The sequence below is a fragment of the Erpetoichthys calabaricus genome, chromosome 10 (genome assembly GCF_900747795.2).
Source record: "Erpetoichthys calabaricus chromosome 10, fErpCal1.3, whole genome shotgun sequence".
NCBI lineage: Eukaryota > Metazoa > Chordata > Cladistia > Polypteriformes > Polypteridae > Erpetoichthys > Erpetoichthys calabaricus.
This window is the reverse complement of record NC_041403.2, coordinates 157,164,981-157,189,840: the sequence shown is the minus strand read 5'-3', so window position 1 is coordinate 157,189,840 and position 24,860 is coordinate 157,164,981. Positions and strand designations below refer to the sequence as shown.

Below are 24,860 nucleotides of genomic sequence, written 5' to 3'. Positions count from 1 at the left end.
AAAGAAAATTAAAATAGAAAACTTGAAACACAAACCTTCTGCAAATGGTACCACTATCAAGGCTCTGTCCACGAAGACTGTGTTTGTCAAATGTTGGGACACTCCAACTGAGTCGGACTCATGGAACTTTACAAAACAGACACGTGAAGTCACTGGCAAGGGAGAATCACTGGAAAAAAATACAAACTAGTTGTGCAAGAAAAACAGATAGCCATTTACAAGAATCTAAATTCATTTTTAAAAAAACAATTGCATATTTTATTATAAAATCTGTGTTCAGCTAAATATTACATTTATCATCAGCTTTTTTCTTTTTTAAGCAGATGCCTATGAAACTGTAGATTTACAAAAAGATAACAATGAACTGTGAAATATGCAAATTTTATAAATTCCAAATGAAATCAAATCTTAAAATGTCTAATGCTCAGTTTTTGTTAATTTTAGGAATCTAGTACAAAAGCATCAAGATAACATTGTCTTGAGCCTCCTACCTTTAACTGCAGTTGCTATGTGGTGTAGCCAGGAGTTATTACACAGGTGAAAAACAGCAAAAGCACAGAACACAGAAGTTAATATACCTTGTTACAGCACGTCTATCGCATTCAAAAAAAGACATTGAAAAAATAAAGTAGCCAAAGGTCGCAGCAATTTACGTACATTCTCTAGAAATTTTTAATTAGGTAATTCATTTAACTTAACATTTGTAGGGCTTCTGATTTTAGGGTATTACCTGACTTCTGCAGATTTCCTTAAGCCTATATATATATATATATATATATATATATATATATATATATATATATTTATTTTTTTTTTATATATAAAGTTAACCACATCAAGTAAGAAAAAGAAAAAAAAACAACCAACATATAAATTATTGACTGCAGCGTTTATAAAGGTATCACATACACAATCTTAACAGGAATTGCTGCATTATTAGAGCAAATAATCAAATGTCATGCATTTCTCTGTAACAAGAATTTAGATACGCAGAAGACAAAAAACATTGCTGAAACAACATGACAATTTAATACTGTGCTATCAAAAACTGACGTGTAGCAAACCAGTCATATAAAAAAATTTGTAATTAAATACTAAAAGAGGAAAGCACCAGGCTTTAAAAAAATAAATCAATTTTAAAAGGAAAGTAGACTTTATAAACAGTAAGAATTAGCAGATATGGGAGGAAAAGCTGCCTGCCTGATTGGTTGGTATAAGCTGCCAGTTAGTTTACTAGCAACTTTTAAGTGTGAGGTAAAAACAAAATGCATACTGCATCAAGTTTCGTGATGAGAGAGGAAGAGGCAGATGGAGGAAACTGACTGATCACTGTGTTCCTAGGAGTAATGTAAATGTCACACATTTCTACTGTTAACTAGATGATGAGAATAGCGGACCACAAGTTAAAGTAAACATAATAATCTATTTATGAAGAAATCACTAGTAAGCATACTAAACATTGTACAGACATAACCAGATCAGGAGACTGCAGGCTTTTGGCGTATAAGTTGAAATCAGAGGCTAAAGAAATTTATGAAGCATGCACTTACAGTGATGTGCAGCAATCATTTAAAAAAACAAACAGGCAAATTAGTATAGTGGGGAGAGGGGGGATTTCACTGCCACATTCAGCGTGACATATTGCTGGTACAATGAAAATAAGAATCAGGATTTTCACCCCCTCTTTATAAAGTTACTTTTCCTTTTTACACTAGCATAACAAAACTCATTACTTCTAAAATCAATTAATTTTGTTTGTGATAAAAGGAAATGCCATTGAATTCCATTCCATTTTCTAACCCTGTTGTTCTGTCCAGGATAACAGGATGCAGGGGTCTATGTTGACAGAAATGGGCATAAGACTGGAATTAACCTTGGATTGGGCACAATTATACACCACCATTGGAGATGTAAATTAACCCAAAGTTCACTTCCTTTGGAAGTGGGGAAAAAAAAAAACAGAACACCTGGAATAAAACCCACATAAATATGGGAAGGTGGTGGAAAATATACAGAGACAATGGCCAAGTTAGGATCCAAACTTATGGCTGTGGTCTCATAGCCTGACTATAACACTAAAACACTCTCTCCATGGCAAGTTTATTGTTTTAGTTACACTTCATTTTCAGAATATTGCAGGGAATAAAGAATGTGCAATGAAATGTGAATTTATATGCCACTGCTTACAAATGCAAGTACTACAACACACTACAGACAACGGCACCGATTCATATTAAAATGTGTAGTAAAGTTAGAATTTGAAGAACTAAATGAAAAACTTTGAACATCTACACTCAGCAACACATTACTTCACATGTTGTACACATTTTTTTTCCAGGTCATCATGTCCCCTTCACAATCTCTCCATGATGAAGAGAGCAACAATTTCATTTTTAACATATAAAAAGCCCCATTACGGGCTTCCCTCTTAGAAACGAGCCAGTTGCAATAGCTCTTTGCCCTCTATATAAGGCAAGATATAACGTCAGATTCCTCATGTATATCCTCATGCAATGAAAGGGAAAGCAAAAAAGCATACACTTGTGTAATGTGAAATTTAAAAATGGACTGTGTAACAATGAAGTGCCAAAATCAAAATAAACAGTTCACAAACAGTTTACAGCATGGTGCTTTAATCTGTATTAAACCTGCACTGATCAATAGTTTTAACTAGTTTATTATTCTAAAATTAGTGCCACAATCTGATGAATAGAAGTTTAATAAATAATAAAACACATTTGAAAAAATGAACTTCAATTACTGAGTGATCACCCTTGTGCAAACACAAATGGTTATCTCAGAAAGCATCTCTTGGAGCTAAAGCAGGATAATTACTGACGTGTTGTACGGATGAATACGTGCATTCTGAGTCTATGTAAACTGTCAAGTTACTTGAAATCCATTTCCACAATTAAGAAATGAATTTAAATGGGATAAACACTCCCAAAGAGTTTTTCTTGCACTTAGCAAAAGAGTGACATATTTTGCTCAATTGGTACATAGTTTCAATTTCTTTACACACTGTACAGTGCATATTTATATTATAGAATGCAGCAACTAATTTGCTTAAGTCATCAGAACCATGTCTACTGTTACAAACGTGAATGCCCCATATATTTATTTCCATCGGTAATGCTGTTAACCAAAGTTTGTGTTCCTCTCCTCTGCCATCAACTGGTCTTATCCCAATTATAAAAGAACATTAAGTTGTGATGATTTGGTTATGTTAATCCAACTGAAACTGCTCTGTCTTGCTTTGGGTTGAGCAGTTTATATGATCATGTATGTGAATGGTGTAAAGCTTAGCAATTTACCTTTAAACATTATAGTTGTAAATTTACATGTACACCTTCGAGCCTGTAAAAACAGAAAATAGCACTGCCCAGAACAAAAATGAATTTTAACTTGAGGCCAAAAAAAGGCAATAAAATTTAAATATACTGCCAAATCCAACAGAAAAACTTAATACAAATGACTTTAAAAGTCAATACATAAAATAATGTGGTATCAATGGCTTTCCACTCCTAACACTTAAAAGAAATGTATGCAGAACATAAAGCATATTTGTTTTGCCACCTGCATAACATGATCTTATTACTTTGAGTTAGCCTGCTTTCCTCTTATGTATCATGAAGCCAAATACTTAAAAGAAGTTCATATTAAAATGGAAAAATGCTTAAGTTACAACCCAGTTTAATGACTGCACCCTTCATGTTTGTATTTTCACACCCTCAAAAGAACATTTTGTTTCAATAACATCACTGTACACTTAAAATCTAATAGGAAAACTGTACTTAGAAATCTTACTTCGGGTTTCTATAAGATAGCCAAAGTAAAAGACAAAATCAATATGGCATCACCTTACATGATATATGGGTATCCAGGTGAAAGAGTTAGCCTGCAGCTAGCTGATACCAATTCTAAATCAATATGAATTTTTTATTTTAAACATGACAAAATATTTAAAAACTGCCTAATGTAAAGAAATAAAAACATCAATGTTTTTAACTACCAATTATTTACATGTAATATATAATTTAAGATTTTGCAAATTACACACTAATAAATATTGATCTTACACATCACTTACAGTGATAAGCAAGGCACCATAATTTTTGATATAAAAATAATAAAATACAATGGGGAAAAATAAAAATAAGTTTTTACTTCCAAATTGCACAAGTGCAACTGACAGTTTTTGGAACATGATGCAGCGATATTATCAGAATTTGTCAATAATGGTTTTAAAACGCATCATCAGATATTAGTAAAATTTATTTTTGCATGACCAGTGTTTTAAACATGTATGGTCATTTTGTCTGTATTAAGTATGATTTTGCCTTCAAAATAGTAAGATAAAAAGTCAAATGATGAGTAACATGCAAATGTATGCACCTTGGCATCTGAAAGGGCCAACAATGACTTAAATACAAATACAGCTTGAACATTACTAGAACTTACTTTTGTATGCCACAGATCAGCCATTGTAGATCTATTCTTGTTCATTATTTAAAAAGTAAGATTAAAATGCAAAACGGAGAAAAGGTAAACAACTGAGCAAAAAAATATATATATTTTCAATTAAAAAGTGTATAAAGTGGTAGATGATACAGTAATTACACCAGTGTATAGATGATACAGTAATTATACCAGTGTATTTCCAAACACAGGTACTTTATTACTTATATATAGTCTCATAAACACAGTACTTTTGTCTTGATACTTATAAACTTAACACTGGTATTTTAAGAGACCAGCATAAGGTCTCACAATAGAGAAGTTAACACTAAAATTGTAGTCCGGATCAAATGCTACCTATAGCATTTCAAATGTATATAGAACCACAGTGCAAAAGTTGATATCTGAAATCAGAATATTTGTTCTCAAAGTAGTAGCACAGTAGTAGTATAATGAGATGCCGTGCGATGAATCTTAAATGGTAGCATAAAATATAAATGTATATAAGCACACTGTCAAAGAGGCAGCAGATCTTGTAACATGCTGCAGTATAGTCATTCATCTATATACTGACCCCTCATAACACAATCTATGGTAGCCAGACCCTACTCCTGCATATTCACTTACACAAACTGTGCTTATTTATTACATGCCAACCTAGACTCACTAGTTAAAACTTAACTGCATAAACAGTCGCATGAAAAAGTACATCTATTGAAAATGTTGACTTTTCAACATATTTAAACAAGAAAACACTATCTTTATACCAACAGCGCCTACAGATAAAGATGACATGAATAAATTACACATGAAACTGACATGGTTTATTCCTTTCAATAATATATGTTATCAAAAATGCAGATTTGTCATATGGGGAAAAAAAAAAAAAAAGAACACCTTTACATTAACCGCCACTTCAAATACATAAAATTTGAATCAGGTGTTCCAGATGAGGTGCCAATCATTAGAACCTTCTTATGGAGCAGGCAAGTGGAACAGGTCTTATTTAAATCACAGGTGTTGACAGTCTTGGTGTTCTGTCTGTTATTGATGTGTGGTGTCATGTCGAGACCAAGAGAGTTTGTTAAGGCCCTCAAAGGCTGAGGAGGCACTTGAAGAGGTCGATAAATTATATGAAATCTACCAATCCACTGCAAGGAAAATCATCTACAAGTGGCTCAGATATTAAACGACTGCTAATTCGACTGGCCCAGCAAAATTCAGCTGACCGTGTGATACGAAGTCTCAGAGAAATCCTACATTTCATCAACGGATCTGCAGGTAACTCTTGCAAACGTTGGCATCAAACTAGATATATATGCAACTAAAACGAGATGGCACAAAAGCAACATGCATGTGAGGTGTGCCAAGAAAAAAGCCTTTGCTTTTCAAAAAAGAACATTAGAGCAACATTAAAGTTTGCCACTGAACATCAAGGCAAACACTGGGCCTTCTGGAGCAATATACACTGGACTGATGAAATAAAAAAAAAGTTGTTTGTAGTAATAGTAGACTTCTTTAGTGCAAGCTAAAGACATCTTTTCAGGAGAAGAACCTCATTTCAACTGGTTGAAATGTTTTGATTTGGAGTTGATTAACTGCCCGAGGGTCTGGGCAGCTTGCAGTCATTGAGTCAACTATGAATTCTGAATCATATCAAAGTGTGCCGGAGAAGAATGTGAAACAGTATTTCTTACAAGTACATGCAAGAAAATCCCCAAACATCTTGCAGCTGAAGACATTTTACATGGAAGAGTGTGCAAAAATTTCACTGATTCAATGTCGGACACCTGTGAGAAATTATGCAAAACACCTGCAAGGGGGAATTTCCGCTATCAGCTGTTGAGGCCAAGGGCATACTTGCAACATTTGTAAAAATGTTTTTAATCATGCAATTTTTTTTATTTTTGCCTTTTCACACTCCATTATCATGTAATTAGCAAAGGAAAATGACGACTCATATTACAAAAAATATACTAAGAGGTGCATGGTTTGAAGTTTCTTCATTTGTCTAAAACACAAATTTTGCTTTCTAACAAGCAATAGATGTTTCAGTAATTTTCTATTATTGTGATGCAAATTAAGGCGCCATGTGCCTGCAGCCTTAGAATTTTGGAGACTAATTTTAATATTAGGGTTAGGTTCTGGAGGTTTTTTTTTTTTCAATTAAGATTAGAGACCCAGGTTACTGTTGCTGCCCGGTTTCTGAGGTTAATTTTAGGATTTTGGTAGAAGTAGATTGTGCGTCCCGATAATAGAAAAGTACAGATGTTTCTTTTGAAATACATTTTTTGATAATTCAAAGCGTTTAATTTCTTTCCTTACTGTATATGAATACGCAATACAAATGAAAATTTTTATATTCGTGTTTTATTGGCATGGTGTAATAAAAGGGTAAAATAAGTAAGCAGCATTAAAAAATAAATAAAAACGCTATGGTCAAATTTAAGCCCATTTCAGTCAATGGTGTAAGAGGAAACATTTCAGCCAGGTTAATTAAACAAGACGTCTATGTAAAATTCCACTCTGCATGTTTTAACTTTACTTGACATGGATGGGTGTTTCAAGTACAGTGATGACAATTTTTTGACTTCTGATACAAATGGTCTATAAACTATAAGGGCGCTTGCACTATTAATATTTACAGGTAAACCTTGGGCATAGCAAACAATCTGTTTATGTAATTAGAAATGGAAGTGATGAAGCATTCCACATTCTCAAGTGAGGTAATTTCCTTCACTCCATTTAATCTCCACAATAAGCTGCTAATTGCACAAAAACGATATGTTTAAATGTCTAACTTGATTCAATCAAGTGTTTACCAAAATTTGAATGCAACATTTCTTCCCAAAACCAGAACCTCTCAGATATTTCTTTAAGGTACACCTTTGATTCACATTACTAATTATAACTCAAATTTCTATGTACTTCGCGCAACAATATTCAGAATATATCATGTAAATTGCAATGCAGTACTTGTTGATTGAAAGGGGAGTATTTTTTACTATATAAATGCCCACTGAATATGATAAGGTCTTTTTCTCTCTTGGATCACCACATTTAAAAAAAATTCATTCATTAGAACAAAAAAAATCACTGCCGATGTGATTTCCGTCTCAGAGTACACTAATGTTAAGGTTTATATATAAATAGTATTCACCAGCGCATCGATGCATATTTATTTGGCCTTTAGACCTACACATGCACTGAAGAGAAACAAATACAAATAAACAGGACTTTTTGATTCAATAGATGCATACAGATGTCTACCTGTTTAGTGTAGTCTATTCTAGCGCTGCATCCTTTAACAATTGCACTTGCTTATTTGTTTCTGGTATAGTAATCGTCAGCGTTTCTTCGTTACTTTGACTTCCGCAGCCGATTTACTGCCTAATGACTGTATCTGCTTGAAAGTCTTTCTATACGAAAAAAAACTCATGGGCCGAAGTCCAGCAGCGTGGTCTAGACGAGCTCACGGTCTTACGCGTTCCAAGCTCCTGCCCCCACCAACTAATGCAACACCGAGGCTTCACGCCGTTTTCAAAGGCCTAGCGGCCTTGTGCTACCACCCTCATCCGTTCCCGTTTACCAAAACTAACAGAATGAGCGCCATTAAGATCTCCCCATACTTACTCTGGAGGAAACAGTTGTAACTCGTCGATTTTGCCGAGAAATCCGAACAAAGTTCGCATCTGCTCCGAAGTGGTGCTGGGAGACACGTTTGTCACTTGGATCACGTTCGTGGTGGTAGTCATTTCCTATTCTCTAACCCTGCTTCAACACATTAAATACAGAAAAAACAAACAGTAATGAAAGAGGCATTAAATGTTTGGCGTATTCGTCTGTTTTCACTTGAGCATCTGCACTTGAAGTCGAAAATGTAATTTATTTTTTTCTCTCTCTCTCTTCTTTAACAACAAAGCGCCAGCGCGGCCTCTGAAAGGCCACAACGACAGTCAACCCGCTGTGCTTCTGCTTTCAGACGCCCCACGAGCCTTTAGTGCGCCTGCGCAGTGCAATCTGTTGCGCGTGGTTGATGCTACTCGGGCAGAGGGATATGCGCGCTCTCGTTTCACATACACACGTACTGCTCGCCTCACTTCACTTCATCTTTAATTTTATGAAGCTAAATAGTCCAGCATGAGGTTTGATCACATGGTCGTTGCAACATACTGACGGTATGTGAGCTACAGTAAAAACTAAATGACCCGCAGTAAATGTTATGCTCGCCGAAAAAGTTGACTACCTGTCTGCTCATGCCCGTCGTGCTTATATAACTTTGATTACTCATTCATTTATAACGCTATCAACATGAAGGGACTTGTCCGTTTTGCTCCGTGTGCCTGAACGAGGTTATAAGGACATCTTCTCGCAAAAGGCAGCTAAGTAGCAAATAAACAATAACATTTAATATAAAGAACACTTAGATTATTTTTATTCAGTGTCCTCCTTCCATTTACAAGCTCAGGGTTCAGGACACATTTAGAAATTCTTTACACTTTAAATAAATACCAGAATAATATTGTCAAGGCAGACAAAAAAAAAATTTCTTTTCCCATCATACAGACAGAAACTGAAGTCAGATAAGCAGGTAAGAAAGCATTGCATAAGTGGACTAGTAAGGCCAGGAGACGGATTAAGTATTTTTAGTGCCGTAGAAGAGTTGTATGTAGAAACCTGGGGTCTCATTCCTAAAACTTTTCATGAATCTGAGCATGGAAATATGAATATCCTAAAAAAAAACAGGAAAACGCGTACACCGAAAAATCGATTTATAAAACCTGGCATACGCAGATTTATATGCAATTAACCTTTGTAAATCATAATCACTTGTAAACTAGGGGGCTTCGCTCCCTGCTCGCCTCGCTTGCCAAAACCCCCGATCCTCCTCCTCTCCAGCCAGCGCTTCACACGGTTGTGAAGAGGAGGGCTGAACGCACCCCAAGGAGACACGGTCGCTCCTCCGAAACCCCCGCTTAAATGGTGGTACAATGGGAAACAAATAGTTTTTTTTTTTACCTCCTCTTTGCTCGATCAGCTGCTGCTGCCGGGTCGCGTGATCTGCATCTTGTGCAGCGCTTCGAACATTTAAAAGCCTGCACAGCAGCTGTCCTTTGGTCTCACTGCCTTGTCTATCTTCTCCCCCCAGACATCCTCTGCTCCTGTTGGGGGTCCCGATCCCGAGGCACGTCCCTATGAAGAGGAAGATTTTCTATTCTTCTAATTTAGAGACACACTACACACACAGCTCTATTCACTCCTGAAAGAGACTTGTTTGTTTGAAGTGTCTGAATATCGTTTCTGTCTCTAAAATCTCCTGTGTATCTGTGCAACTCTGAGACCCAAGCATGACAGCGTATGTGGATTTCACTTTCACCAAACAACAAATCTTTTAATTCTCATAGATACACCTCTTCATTGGGAAGAAACACTATTCAATCTCTTTTCGCTGTTCCGTTATTTCAACCCTAATTTTCATTTGTTTGCACTAATGCGATCTTTACTATCATTTTTTGTGACTTTTGAATTTTCCTACTTCCATTATCTCTAACCTATTCTGCATGTGCACTGCATGTGTTCTTTGCAATCTTTTATTTTGTCATCTATTCTTTGTCTTTTTCCGGCCCCGCGCGTGGTTAAATTTCTTGGCACAAGGTCTCGTCTCGCAGGACGTGAAAGTGTCTTTCTGAGAGAGTAACGTCTCGTCTCTCTGAACAGGTCTCATCTCGTCCCAAGATTTTTTTATATAATAGAGAGATGTGCATAAGTGAACACACCTCAAACCCTGCCTGGTTGCCACCCTGAAACAGCCATATATGGACTATGCTAATCAACCTCATACATAACTGAAGAAACTTAATTAGCTGATAAATTGGCTGATATTGCAGCTCCTCTCTTAACGTATTGGTTCCTATGCTGCACTCCGCAACTGAGCATGTAAGAGCATGTGCATAAGCATGTTGCACCTCTCTCCTACATTCTTCAGAGTCAGTGAAAGGGGTAAGGTGGTAGTGTCTGTGTGGGAAGCCACTGTAACCGTGCAGATGAAATGACATGAATACTGGTACAATAAATTGTATAATGAGAGTGAGAGAGGTTGGGGGCACCACAACACTACAAACCACCTCAGGATGCCAAATCAAGGCCTGAGTTTAATCGTGCAATGGGTGACACCTTAGCACCACACTAGTTTGAATGGAATGGTGTGAGGTTATTTTATGGTGGCTGGAGTGCCAATCCTGCCACCAGCCCCCTACAGGCCACATGAAAAACTTAGGATTCATCCAGTTACCTTCCCAGCAAACCAGAAACTAGTACAGTGTTATCAAGTCTGCCAAAGCTACTTTGCCTCAAAATAAATGAACGATGGGTTGACCCAGGCCACTAAACTCATGATGTGTATCCGTCATACGGTGGCATCACAGATGACTTGTGCATTAATGGAATGTAACTGTTTGCAGCTAACAGAAGCTGATTGGGATGAATTAGCAAGCCTTATTTGTTTATATTTGCATTTATCATTTCTCTAAAGGGAAAAAAAATGTCCAACATCAAATTATTACTTGCCTGTAATAAAATTCTGTACCTCTTTATTTAAACCGCCAGCCTAACAGATAGCTTACAATGATGATAACAATTTAGCTATACTCTTACCAAGGTATCTCTAATAACATATACATTTCATTTGTGCTACTGAAATAAAGTGACAATCTCAATATAATTACAAAATGAAAAAATTAATTATAATTATAATTATCTTCAAACATTTACCCAGTTTTGTGTAAATACCAAACTTCTACTTTCTAGATAGATAGATAGATAGATAGATAGATAGATAGATAGATAGATAGATAGATACTTTATTAATCCCAATGGGAAATTCACATTCTCCAGCAGCAGCGTACTGATACAATAAATAATATTAAATTAAAGATTGATAATAATGCAGGTGAAAAACAGACAATAACTTTGTATAATGTTAAATGTTAACGTTTACCCCCCTGGGTGGAATTGAAGAGTCGCATAGTTTGGGGGAGGAACGATCTCCTCAGTCGGTCAGTGGAGCAGGACGGTGACAGCAGTCCGTCGCTGAAGCTGCTCCTCTGTCTGGAGATGACACTGTTTAGTGGATGCAGTGGATTCTCCATAACTGATAGGAGCCTGCTGAGCGCCCTTCGCTCTACCACAGATGTTAAACTGTCCAGCTCCATGCCAACAATAGAGCCTGCCTTCCTCACCAGTTTGTCCAGGCGTGAGGCGTCCTTCCTCTTAATGCTGCCTCCCCAGCTCACCACCGCGTAGAAGAGGGCGCTCGCCACAACTGTCTGGTAGAACATCTGCAGCATCTTATTGCAGATGTTGAAGGACGCCAGCCTTCTAAGGAAGTGTAGTCGGCTCTGTCCTTTCTTGCACAGCGCATCAGTATTCTATATATATTCTAGGTGTAAAACATTGCCTTAAATTTCATCTGCCGAAATCTATGGGAAATCCAGCCAGGGCCCGATGACATCACTTCCGGTTCCAGTCCCGATGACATAATTTCCTCTAACCAGCTTTAAAATGCCATTTTGTGTTTTCAAATCAGTTCTGTTTAGGACTCAAGTCTGTAAAGACCTATTGTTGTTATTTTTGCTTTTTTCATTGACCAACTTTCAAGTATATGGAGTGGCTACCCCAAACCTTTTTGCATCATTTGACACCATGTAAAAATGATCGCCGGCTACCACGTTGTCTTTCTAAGACCCCAGCTTGCATTGTTCTCATTTTTGTGACTCAGACTGGTGGGAGGAAAAAGATTTTGATGAAGTTCGGAGACAAGAGAGGGGGATGCGTTTGTTGGACGGTGGAATGTGGATGGCATTTTTGTCAGAGGTCAGAAAATGGAAGCCATTTTGAAGGGAGGATGGAGTTTTTCAGGATATGTAACTTTAGTCAGATTACGGATGCCATTTTAAGAATGTCAGGAGGAAGGATGTCGTCTTAAATTGGGCAAAAGTGAGAAAAGTCAAGGTTGGAAAGGCAAGATAGCATTCATTCTATGTTGCTCCTATGCCTGGATTTAGTTTTTATCTTATATGTTTAACAAATGTAAAAACTCACGCTATTGGTCCAAGAGATTATGATATGCTGACACCCACCGGAATGAGTAACCACGGAGCACACAGCCTTTTTTCTCTATGTACTGTAATGTACTTATAGTACATGACCACACGGTAATACCCAAACTATTCCAAAGCGACATTTGCGCTGTTTTGTGTTTTTTGTATCTCACACCCTCATACACCTTTATCGTAAGAGCATCCCTTATCTATGATGGAGTGTTCGATCAGAAGAAAATATGAAGTTGGTTTTAAATTAAAAGTCATTGAAGTGGCAAAAGAAATTGGTAACTGCACTGCAGCCACAAAATTCGACGTGTCTGAGAAACTGGTGTGAGAGTGGAGGAAACGATGTAAAAAAAAAAAAAAATTAAGTGTCACATTTTTGAACGGGTGTATAAGTCAGGGTCTGACTTTATGATTGATTTTTCGGGTTTCAAGACCCGACTTATAAGTGAGCATATACGGTAACTGGATTGAAATAATGGATATCCTTTGAGACGTCTAAAAAATATTAGAAAATCTATTTGTAAAATTGCCATGTTGTTCTTCATTACATGCTAGTTGAGACATGTAAAAATCTTACTGATGAAACATTTCAAAGGTATACATTGGGCCTTTTTGTTATGGTTACATTATTAATTTTATAAAGCATATTTGACGGTGAGTACCACTTACAGGGCATTTTACAGAGAAATTATGAATAAATTATCAAGATACTGAAAACAGTGGTCCATATGTTTGCACTCACAAGTGTGACTCATGGCTGCCAATCCCTTTTCCAATAACACAATGGTTACTCACCTGTTCTTTCCAGTACTATGGTGTTCAGACTTCCATCCATCCATTATCTAACCCGCTGAATCCGAACACAGGGTCACGGGGGTCTGCTGGAGCCAATCCCAGCCAACACAGGGCACAAGGCAGGAACCAATCCCGGGCAGGGTGCCAACCCACCGCAGGACACACACAAACACACCCACACACTAAGCACACACTAGGGCCAATTTTGAATCGCCAATCCACCTAACCTGCGTGTCTTTGAACTGTGGGAGGAAACCCACATAGACACGGGGAGAACATGCAAACTCCACGCAGGGAGGACGCGGGAAGAGAACCCAGGTCCCCAGGTCTCCCAACTGCGAGGCAGCAGCGCTACCCACTGCGCCACCGTGCAGCCCGTATTCAGACTTCTGTTGTCTTATTCGTCCTCCAGACAGCGCAACTGCAACTGCATTGTTATTTCTATACTGGTTCTGCTATCTTCTCTTCATTTTCTCATTCCTCAACTAATAATCCAAAGTACATGCAGTCACAAAGATGTTCCACCAGAGTTGCAGGGCTCACTCTGTGTAACTGAATAAGGATTTAGGAAAACACAGCAGAGCCACTTCTTTTCTCAGTTGAACAAAGCCAGTTGGGGTGATTTGGCCATGTAGCTAAAATATCCAAGTGTAGTCTTCCAAGGATGGTTCTCAATGAATTATGCACTGGGAAAAGACTTTGGTGCAAACTCAAGAAGCATCTGAAAGGATTATAACTCTCAGTTAGCTTGGCAGGGTCTGAGTATTTCCCTAGAGAAGCTGGATGGACTTGCCAAGGACAAGGTGACCGATTCAGTCCAGCTCAGCATTATGCTAACATAACCCATATTAGCATGACAGTGAATGTTACAGCTCAAGGCTATGGTCCCCACAATGATGATGTGGATAAGAAGATTTCAAAATGAACAGATGAACAGAGCTTAAGGTTTACATTTAAACAGAATGCCATAATTATGTCTCATATCCAAGATGAATTCAAAACAGAAGATACACTAAAATTGTTTACACAGGTTTTTTTTTTTTTTTTCTCTTCACCTCAAGTGTAAATTAATTAAGAAAAGCACTCAGGATTATATAATAAGTTAGATGTGGAAACTGAACCAGCAACCTTGGGGTTTAAGATCCAATGGCATAGCAACTATGCCACATTTTCAGAGTGCAAAGTACATCAAGAACATTTTCATGCTTCACCAGTATGTTTAAGATTAACAAAGTATATCTCTCTATTGTATTAAAAATGTGACCGTGTTATTCCTCCTTGACCAATATGCTCCACAGCGCTTACCCAATCGTTACTCCTACTGCACACATCCCCCTGGTCCCCCTTGTAGTTTTGAACGTGTTTATAGAGCCAAGGGTGAAATGTAGGGGATATAGTGAGAGGTGCTGGTGCTCAGCCACTCAAACAGAATACTTGGTTTTGTGATCACTTTACCATAACCTGACTAGCTTAGGTCACCATCCTGTATGAAGGTTTAATAAAGTGCGATATTTAATGATCAAGAAACACAATACTTACACGGAAGAAAGAATCCTGAACATGTCTACTGGTTATGGTGTTTTCTGTTACATCAGAAGCCTCTGATTTTCTTTATGCTCAGCAAATGTTGCTGGGTTTTTTTTTTCTGCCATGCCACTAAATTTGCCTTTCTCTTTGGAGTAATAAACCCACACGCTCAGGTCCATTTCGGAGGTTGCTACCACCTCAGATTTTTGGCAATTCCCATAAATTCTTTCAACCAAGACCAATATCAAGGTTCTAGTCCCAGTAGTTTGTGAGTAATTGTGTGACAGACACAGACAGTAGCAGTTTATATACATTATATACGATAGATAGATAGATAGATAGATAGATAGATAGATAGATAGATAGATAGATAGATGTGAAAGGCACTATATAGAATAGACACAGACAGACAGATAGATAGATAGATAGATAGATAGATAGATAGATAGATAGATAGATAGATGTGAAAGGCACTATATAGAACAGACAGACAGACAGACAGATAGATAGATAGATAGATAGATAGATAGATAGATAGATAGATGTGAAAGGCACTATATAGAACAGACAGACAGACAGATAGATAGATAGATAGATAGATAGATAGATAGATAGATAGATAGATAGATAGATAGATAGATAGATAGATAGATAGATGTGAAAGGCACTATATAGAACAGACAGACAGACAGATAGATAGATAGACAGACAGACAGACAGACAGACAGACAGACAGACAGACAGACAGATAGATAGATAGATAGATAGATAGATAGATAGATAGATAGATAGATAGATAGATAGATAGCATTTAAATAGTGCTTTTCTAACCCATTCAAAGTACTTTACATAAACAGAGGGGAACCACTTCAACCACCACCAATATGTAGCATCCACCAGAGTGGAAAAGGTCATGGTGGACAATTTAGCCAGGGCATTGGGGGACACCATGCTATTTTCAAAGGAGGTCCAGTGATCTTGTATGACCCCAGACAGTCAGGACCTCGGGGTTTACATCTCATCTGAAGGACAGCACTAGTTTTTCCAGCAGTGTCTCTGTCGCTGCACTGGGGCATTGATATCCACACACAAACTTTGTGTCAGTCAGGCACAAAATCATGATGTGAAATGACTCCACCATATCAAGTACTAGTGGATTACACAAAAGAAATATCTTAAACGAAAGCACAAGCATATTTTTTATATACATAGGACAAGTTTTCTTCTTTTGAGCAAATTGCTACTACCGTAGGACAGGCAAATGTAAAACATCTTGATTGAAAGGAAAACAGTCCGGAGTTGCCACTAGGGGGCAGAGGTGAGGCAAAACTGGCTGCGTTTGTGGAGATTAAATTTAAATTAAACAAGAATCAGCTGATAACTGAAGAGAACACATCCACATTATTTTCCTAATTACAGATCTCAAATATGCTTGCCTCAGTGAAGAATTCAGAAAGTGGCCTTATAAGCTACAGGAAAAATCTAGTTAGCAATGTTATAAATAAATAATGAGTTGGGGCCATTTCCTAATCATATTAGATATTTTAGAACAGTAAATTTACTTGGGGCACATGTTCACGTCTAGAATAAAATAAAAAATGTTTTACCTGAACATTGCGTTTTTAAAAGTGTTTTCTTTTGGCATTTTAAAGGATGCTCCATACTTTCAGGACACGTTGTAGGGAGTGTATCCAGAATGGGGCTGCTGTTAATTAAATTAATTAAATATGCAGCCATTTAGGATTAAGTAGCATTACAATCAAAGGATACATTCTCAGTTGATTCATTAATTTTCTAAAACATTTTAACAGCCCTAATCCAGATTTCATCACAGTTTTAAGGACATTTTCTGAACATCAATCATAAAAATTCAAATATACAGTATATATAGGTCAAAATTATGTTAACATTTGAATGGCGGAAACAATTTATTCACAAAACATACTTCATATGTGCAAGATGATTTACAGGAATGTCTCAACCTGTTTGCCATCATGTTCAACACATGTACCATATGTGGTACATAAATTGTCCACAACAATTGTATAAAATTATATACATAGCAGTACCATTAGTGTTAACATAATTTCGACTCACCCTGTATATTCATATGTACAATCACTGAAACTATAGTAATACTGGGTTGGTCCTCCTTTGGGTCCCAAAATAGCCTTAATTCTTCAGGGCATGGAGTCCACAAGATGTTGGAACCGTTCCCTTGAGACTCCCATCCATGCTGACACGATCGCATCACGGAATTTCTGCAGATTTGTCACCTGCAAATCTCCCGTTATACCAAATCCCTATTTGATTCACATCCAGTGACTGGGAAGGTCACTGAAGAACACTGAACTTATTCTGACGTTCATGAAACCAGTATGAATTTTGTTTTGTGACATGGCACATTATTATGCTGGAAGTAGTCGTTAGCAGATGGGTAAATTATGGCAATCAAAGGATGCACACAGACAGCAACAGTACTCAGACAGGCGGTGGCATTCAAGTGATGTGTGTCAAAGGAGGAGGTTGAGTGCATGCGCCGATTACAGAATGTCTCCATACTCACCACACAACAAACCACCGGGATTGGGACCCGACTGCAGCCATGCAACAGGTGACCCCTCAGCAAAACACTGGAACAGTGTGAGGTCTTTTACGGTGGCTGGAGTACCAATCCTGCCACCAACCCCCAAGTTTTCCCTGTAAGTTGGAGGACCTGCTTGCAATGCTGGATGCAGATTAACGTCATATCTAGGATGGAGTAATTGCCAGTTAAGGACCTTGCTCAAGGGCCCAATGGAGTGGAGTTACTATCTGCATTTATGGGATTCAAACCGGCAACCTTTTTGATTGCTGGTGCAGATCCCTAGCCTCAGAGCCACCAAGTGTGCCAAGGAAACATTCTCCACACCATTGAACCACCACATTGGTTTGTTGATACAAGGCAGTTGGGCACTTGGATTCATGTTGTTGGCTCCAAATTCTGACACTACTATCTTTATGCCTAAGCAGAAATCGAGATTCTTTAGAGCAGGCTACTCATTTCCTGTCTTCAGTTGTCCAGTATTGGTGAGCCTGTGCCCACTGCAGCCTCAACTTGCTGTTCTTGGCTGACAGGAATGGAAACCAATGTGGTCTTCTGCTGTGGTAGCCCATCTACCACAAGGTTCAACATGTTGTGCATTCCAAGATGCTTTCCTTCTCACCACAGCTGTACACAGTGATTGTCTGTGTTTCCGCAGCCTTTCTGTCAGCTCGACTAAGTCCGACCTTTCTCATCAAGGCAGTTTCTGTTCATAGAACTTCCACTCACTGGATGGGTTTTGTTTTTTGCACAATTCTGAGTAAAATCTTGAGATGGTTGTGCGTGAAAATCTCGGGATATCAACTGTTATAGAATGATTCAAACCCGTCTGTCTGGCACCAACAATCATGGCATGGTCCAAATCACAGAGATCTCATTTTTTTTCCCGCTTTTGATGTGTGATATGAACATTAATGGACGCTCCTGACCTGTATCTGCATCTGGATGATTTGATGCATTGTTTTGCCACCGCACCCTCAGCTTCTTGTGTAGAGGTGTTGCAAAATTTGCTCTGTGAGTGTATCTTAAATATCAGATTAAATCAACTTTATTAATTCCACGGGGATATTCAGATGCATACAGCGACACAAACATAAAAATAAAAAGGATACAGATTCACAGGACAGATAAGTACAGTATAAGCCATAAGTAAATAAATAAAAATAAATATATTGTGCAGATATTCAAAAATAAACTTAACAAGCACATTAGGAGGAAGAATTGAATCCCCCTGAAAGCAGCAAGTATCAAAGATCCCCAGATGCTCTTCTTATCATGCTGTGGTGGAATAAGCCTGTGGCTAAAAGTACTCTAAGAGAGCACCTCATTGAGGGAATGGAGAGGATTTTTCATGATGGTAACCAATTTTGCCCCAATCCTCTTTTCCACAACAGCTTCCAATGTGTCCAGGGCTGGCCCTGTGATGGTACAGGCTTTCCTCAGGAGATTGTTCAGGCGTTGTGCTTCTTTTGAGCTCAAGTTGCTTCCTCAAGAGACTACATCATGGAGCACCACACTGGACTGGTAGAACAATTCCAGCAGCTTCCTGCATACATCAAAAGAGTCGAGTCCCCTCAGGAAATCCAGTCTGTTCTGGCCCTTCTTGTGTGGTCAGACCAGTCCAGTTTGTTCTTCACGTGAACCCCCAGGTACTTGTAGCTCTGCACCACTTCCACATCCTCCCCCTGGATAGTGACTGGTCTCAGGGACTCCTTGACATTCCAGAAGTCCACCTCTTATGTATTTTTTTGTTAAAAAATTAAGACAAGAGTTTTGCACATTTTGTGCATACAAATGTTTAAATGAGAAGTGGCAGGGAGGGTGAAGATCTTAACTAGTTTGCTGAAAAGGATGGAACAGAGATGGCACACAGAACATTGGCTGCAACAGCTATGTGATGTCATGCCAGCCTTGCAAAACATCAGGGGGGCACTGGGAAAAAAATATTCATCTAAGGTGGCCACAGGGTAAATTTTCAGGGAAGAATCTGTAAGGATAAGGACCAAATTAATGCAAAAATGCTTCGACAGATTTTACCAGTCAACACTAGTGGTTAATAATGAAGAATATAGCTGGAATAAAAACTGTAGCCAGAATTTATATTCCCATGTATGGAGTGAAAAGAAGCAGAGGTGGACAACTTTTTTGGTCCCCTTACAGTTCCCATGTACCTATATACCTCTGATGTGTCATCAAGTAAAACAAAGCAAGTGTGAAAAGAAATGAAGTGTTGCTTATTCTACAAAGATATTCTAAAATGGCCTGGATATACCTGTGTTTGTACTCCTAAAAAAGATGATTGAAAATTGGACCGGAGTGATTTTTCAAACTGGCTGTTTTCTTTATTTAGTATCACACAAGTCTCCAATCGTGCAGTCAGTCATTCAGTCAATGTAAATGGGGAAAAGTCATCACTCTGCTGTTTGGTGTAATTGTGTGTCCCACACTGGACATGGACCAGAGAAAGCAAAGGAAAGAGTTGACTGAGGAAATCAGAAAGAAAATGACAGACAACCATGTTAAAGGCAAAGGCTAGTAAGACCATCTCCAAGCAACTTGATGTTCCGGTGACGACAGTTGCAAATGTTATGAAGAAATTTTAGGTCCATGGGACTATAGCCAACCTCCCTGAACGTGGCCGCAAGAGGACCCCAGAAGGTGCAGAAGGATAGTGAGAACAATAAACCAAATAAGCCAAGGACAACCTCCAAATAGATACAAGCTGAACTCCAAGATCAAGGTTATCAGTGTCTGATTACACCATATGTTGGTTTTTGAGTGACAGTTGGCTCAATGGAAGAAGACCCAAGAGAACTTCACTGTTTGTTTTTTTTTGGGGGGGGGGGGTTATAGACTGGAATTTTTTGCTAAAATGCAAATTGGTAAACCCCAATGCTTCTGGGAGAATGTCCTTTGAACAGAAGAGACAAAACTGGGGCATTTTGTCGAGTCACATCAGCTCTATGTGCACAGACAATAAAATGAAGCATTCAAAGAAAAGAACACCAGACCACCTGTGAAACATGGATGGGGCTCTGTTATGGTTTGGTGGTGCTTTGCTGTGTCTGGAGGGAGTTGGGACTTGTGCCTTTGCAGGGAGCACTAAAATCTCAAAACAATCAACATTCTGGATTGAAACACAGTGCCCAGTATCACAAATCTCTGTCTCAGTAGTGGCAAGATGAGCCAAAACACAGAGAATGGGTAAGAACAAAACATTAGACTATTCTGAAGTGGCCTTCTTAGGAGCCCTGATTTGAATCCCATCAAACATCTATGGAAAGACCTGAAACATGCAGTCTGGAGAACAAACTATTCGGTTTGTTATTATTTTCTCTCTTCTTGTCTTTTTAACTTCTTATGCCTCACACTGAGTCGACTGCACCTTCAATTTCGTTGTTCCTTTGTAAAAGTGACAATGACAAAAAAGATCTATCTATCTAAAATCCTTCACACCTGATATCCTTGGAGCACTTTGCTCAGGACGAGTGGGCCAAACTCTCTGTGGACGGGTGCAGAAGTCTCATGGCGAGCTCCAGGAATTGATTGTTTGCAGTGAGTGCCTCTATAGACTGCGCAACTAAATATAAGGTTAAGGGTCCCATCATTTTTGTCTATGCCATTTTCATTTGCATTCTAATTTGAAATATTCTACTCAATCCAAACTCTAACAAAAAGTCCAACTTTGTTGAATATGGAATAAACAATGACACATGCCAAATCCTTTTGTCAGTTTCAAGTTATTTCAAAGACAATTGTGGAGGGTTACCAATAAATTTGTCCACGTCTGTACTTTACAAAAAAGGCATGATGACAGTCCATATGGCCCACTTTTATAGAACAGTAGTGTATGTGCTAGCTGGCACGCCACTACATTTTAGACACGGCAGAGTGTAAAAGGCCTAATTTGTATTATAAAACGGGAACACATACAGTATAACACAAAACTACAATATGAAATAATGTTTATTTCAGTGAAGCAATTCTCAACAGAGAACATGAATTTAACAGTGTTTCACAATATAAAATTTTGCACAGGATTATGCAGAAAAACTATATTAATGGATGTCATTTGTTTAAGATCACATTTAAAAAATCATTCTCTTCTTTGCAGCATTCTTTCTTTGAAACGATTACACATAGTTACGACAAATCAGCAGCATGCCAACAGTAAATAGTGCTTCTTTGTCGGAAGTGGTCTCCGAGACCCTGACCACAAGTAGAGATAGCACTTAAGGAATGGAAAAATATTACACATTGTTAGTCAACCTAATGACATGGGTTTCACTTTATATATTTGGTTATATTTATTTTCACTAGACAAGAGTTTTTCTTTCCAGTTCTCCAAATGCTCAGTACAGCATGTTAACAGATTTACTGTAGATTACGGTCACATAGATACTGATTCCAGCTTGCATCTGTCATGGAATGGACTGTACTTAGAAGGAGTTTATGTTCTAAATGAGAGTAAGTAAGTGTACATCAATTTCACAGATACCCTGTTACCTATTAACCCTTGAATGGATGAAATCCTGAAGCTATATATGCGTTAATAATGTATAGTTGAACCCCATTATAAAACCTATGAAATATGGGCTACAGTGAATGAGTACATCACCCATTTAAGCACACACAAACTTGCTCACGTCATGTAAAAAGAGTGGTTCTGCCCGCTTATTTACATTTATACAAAAGAAAAAAAAATCACCAATAACATTCAATTTTAATGGGCAAAGGTGCTTAAAAATGGGAGAGACCTAAGACACAAGTGTTACCTGTAATTAATGCAGATTTTTTTTTCCTTAAAACTACTAATTGTACAGTTTCAAGATAATCTTAAAATGGATATTTTAAAATAGATTAAAAATACTATAAAAATTACAATCAATGCACATTCATCTGAAATTAAAAAAAGATGTAATCATTAATACATACAAATCTCCAGTAATAATACAATATACATTAAAAATGGTGTTTTTTTTTTATTTTTTCTTTTGGAATGGTGCCACTGTGATTTCCTATTTTCCTGTCCAGTAAACGAAGTGCATTAACAGTATCTGAAGTGCTGCAAAACAGAAAAGAAGCCCTTGAGTGGAACTTGTTACAGGGATTGGAAAATGGCAGACTTAGGCACTCTTCTGCTGTACAGCTATAATTAAGGCAATGATTGCTTGGGAAGCCAGCGTTGCCATCGTATTTTATTGAGTCTTTGCTATTGTCCAAACATTTCTTTGTAGCTGACATAATGCTTTGTTGTTACATAGCTGCTTGCTCCAACTGTTGCTCTCGTCCGTGTTCAGTCAAAGCCGGGGCTGAAGAAGTCCTCAAAAATCCAGATAACTGGCTTTCTCTTTGATGGTTACAGAGGTCTGAATGAAAACTTATATCAAGTGTTTATGCTCACTTTAACAAAGAATGTCAGAAGCAAGATGCAACAATTACTGGCATGGAAAATGTATCAAAAAGAAACACACAATGCTGACAAAGGGATTAGGTTGTCAAGACTAAAGCAATAAAGTAGTTAAAACTTGATGCCACAGTGAAGGTCTAGGATGGCCTTTCCAGACATGCAGTAACGTTAAGATGAGTTTGCACAGACAGAAATGCACAGGCATAGAAAAAAGACTGACACGTGCTTAAAGAAAAAATAAAAAAAGGGGGCTGCTCCTGTCTTCAGTTTGCAATCTCTTGCCTTTATGACAATGGCTAACCCACCTGCAGCCAAAGAATCACTTAGATTTGTCTACAGTAGAACCTTGAATATCTGCCGTAATAAAAGGGAGAATATTGCCGTGTTCACAAGCTATGAGAATTTTTAGAGTATCCACCCGTGACGTCTCATCTTCTCAGTTCTCCGCAGTCACATAGATTTCCAGTCAGCGTTCCGGAAGAAACGCGTGTTAGCTGTTCATTTATAACTTGATCCACAAAAAGCAATTAACGATAAGGCCTTTTTTCATGGAAGTATAAAACAAATGCTTTAAGCATGTATTGCATGACTCCAAATGCAACTCAACCACAAAAATGCCATTTGTGGCTGACGTTTTCATTTTTGTTTCCTAAGATTACTGAAACGATATGAGAGATCAGTGTTAACATCCCAACCTGGCTATTGTTCAGCTGAGAATTTTCTGTTTTGTCTCATACCACGTGAACACAGCATAGAAAAGCCCAGTTTATTTAAAGAGGCTTATGCACCGTTATTTGGGCTCAATCAATGTAATGGATAGCGGGGTCCTACAGTATAAATTAAAAGCCGTGTCATCATAGCATCGCTAGTACCAGTCAGACAGCCTCCTCTTCCATATCTGCATACAGATATTTTAGTAAACAAACACAGACAACTTCACAGACGATTCACCTGCCCTAATCACTACTTTTCAGACGCTGAAAATAGCAAAGATCGCTCTTCCTTGAATACAATTTCAATATCTCAGATAATGTAGATGCTGACAATGTATCCCAAATTTACTTTATTCATTGCTATAAAATGATTCTGTTTTCTTCTTTTCAAAAATATCATTACAAGTTGAAAACTTCTAACCTAAAAAACTACACAGTCTTTGAAAGCATTTAAAAGTAGGTTGCTGATGCTCTTGCCAAAAACCTAAAATTAAAAAAATCAACAATGGTTCTCCTCTCCAATTGTACAAACTCTCTGGTGTCACTGCTTATGTGCCTCTTCATCCCACAAAACTCAGTGCGTCTTCAGACATCTATGTGTGTGCCAACATTGTCCCTCACCTGCTACTTGGGAGTGATTTCCAAGAGACCCCAGATATGACTCTGTATCTCCTTCACTTCTCTGCTCAAAACTACTCCTACGTAGGATATCACACAGCACTCATTGAAATGCTTTCCAGAGAAATTTTTCGACTTTCATATACACTTTCCTGACATGTGTTGCAAAATCAACTGGCTAATGGCTAATTGGGACAATGATAATCAAGATTCTACGTGATCAGGAACTTAAATGCAAGCTTAAAAAATGGACATGAGCTGAAGAAATAGGGCAAGTGTTTAAATGCAACCCCAGTAATGGTTATGATGTTAATGGCAATGGATGTTTACATGCAAAAACATGCAATCTGCAATGTATACCTCTCAAGTTCCCAACCTACAAGCTCCCACCCCAGAGGTAAGCAGCTGCATGTAACCGCCTTCAAAGTCTTGTGGGCCAGAAACCCACGCATCCGTTCAGGAACCTGCAGTCCAAGAGGAAAGAGACAACAAAGTTACTTTCACTTGTGTGGGACGCTGCTGCACCTGGGAAGGTACAATATGGAAGAGAACAAAAACAAACAAACAAAAAAAAAAATCACAACACACACAAAATTAACATCCTGTGAAACGCAAGCCTTTTTAGGTGTTACTATTGCAACAACAAC

The 24,860-nt window shown here is 38.0% G+C and overlaps 2 protein-coding genes across 7 annotated transcripts in view; both read right to left on the bottom strand.

Moving 5' to 3' along the window:
* Positions 1-8,460, bottom strand: part of srsf11 (serine and arginine rich splicing factor 11) — a 40,360-nt gene extending 31,900 nt beyond the window's left edge. For 2 of the 5 annotated variants that reach the window (XM_028812176.2, XM_028812177.2), the window contains exons 1-2: positions 8,092-8,455; positions 36-169 (exon numbers count right to left, since the gene is read on the bottom strand). In XM_028812176.2, coding sequence (XP_028668009.1) covers positions 36-169; positions 8,092-8,213 — 256 coding nt within the window. In that variant the 5' untranslated portion in view covers positions 8,214-8,455. Of the gene's footprint in view, positions 1-35; positions 170-8,091 lie in introns of all 5 variants that reach the window. The other 3 variants (XM_028812178.2, XM_028812175.2, XM_028812173.2) reach the window with 3 other exon arrangements.
* Positions 1-24,860, bottom strand: part of fnbp1l (formin binding protein 1-like) — a 373,280-nt gene that overhangs the window by 215,247 nt on the left and 133,173 nt on the right. Inside the window, exon 15 of one of the 2 annotated variants that reach the window (XM_028812172.2) lies at positions 21,415-24,677. The exons of the other annotated variant lie outside the window; for it this stretch is intronic. Within the exon in view, the coding sequence (XP_028668005.2) occupies positions 24,670-24,677 (8 nt within the window). The 3' untranslated portion in view covers positions 21,415-24,669. Of the gene's footprint in view, positions 1-21,414; positions 24,678-24,860 lie in introns of those variants that run through there. 2 annotated transcript variants of the gene reach the window in all.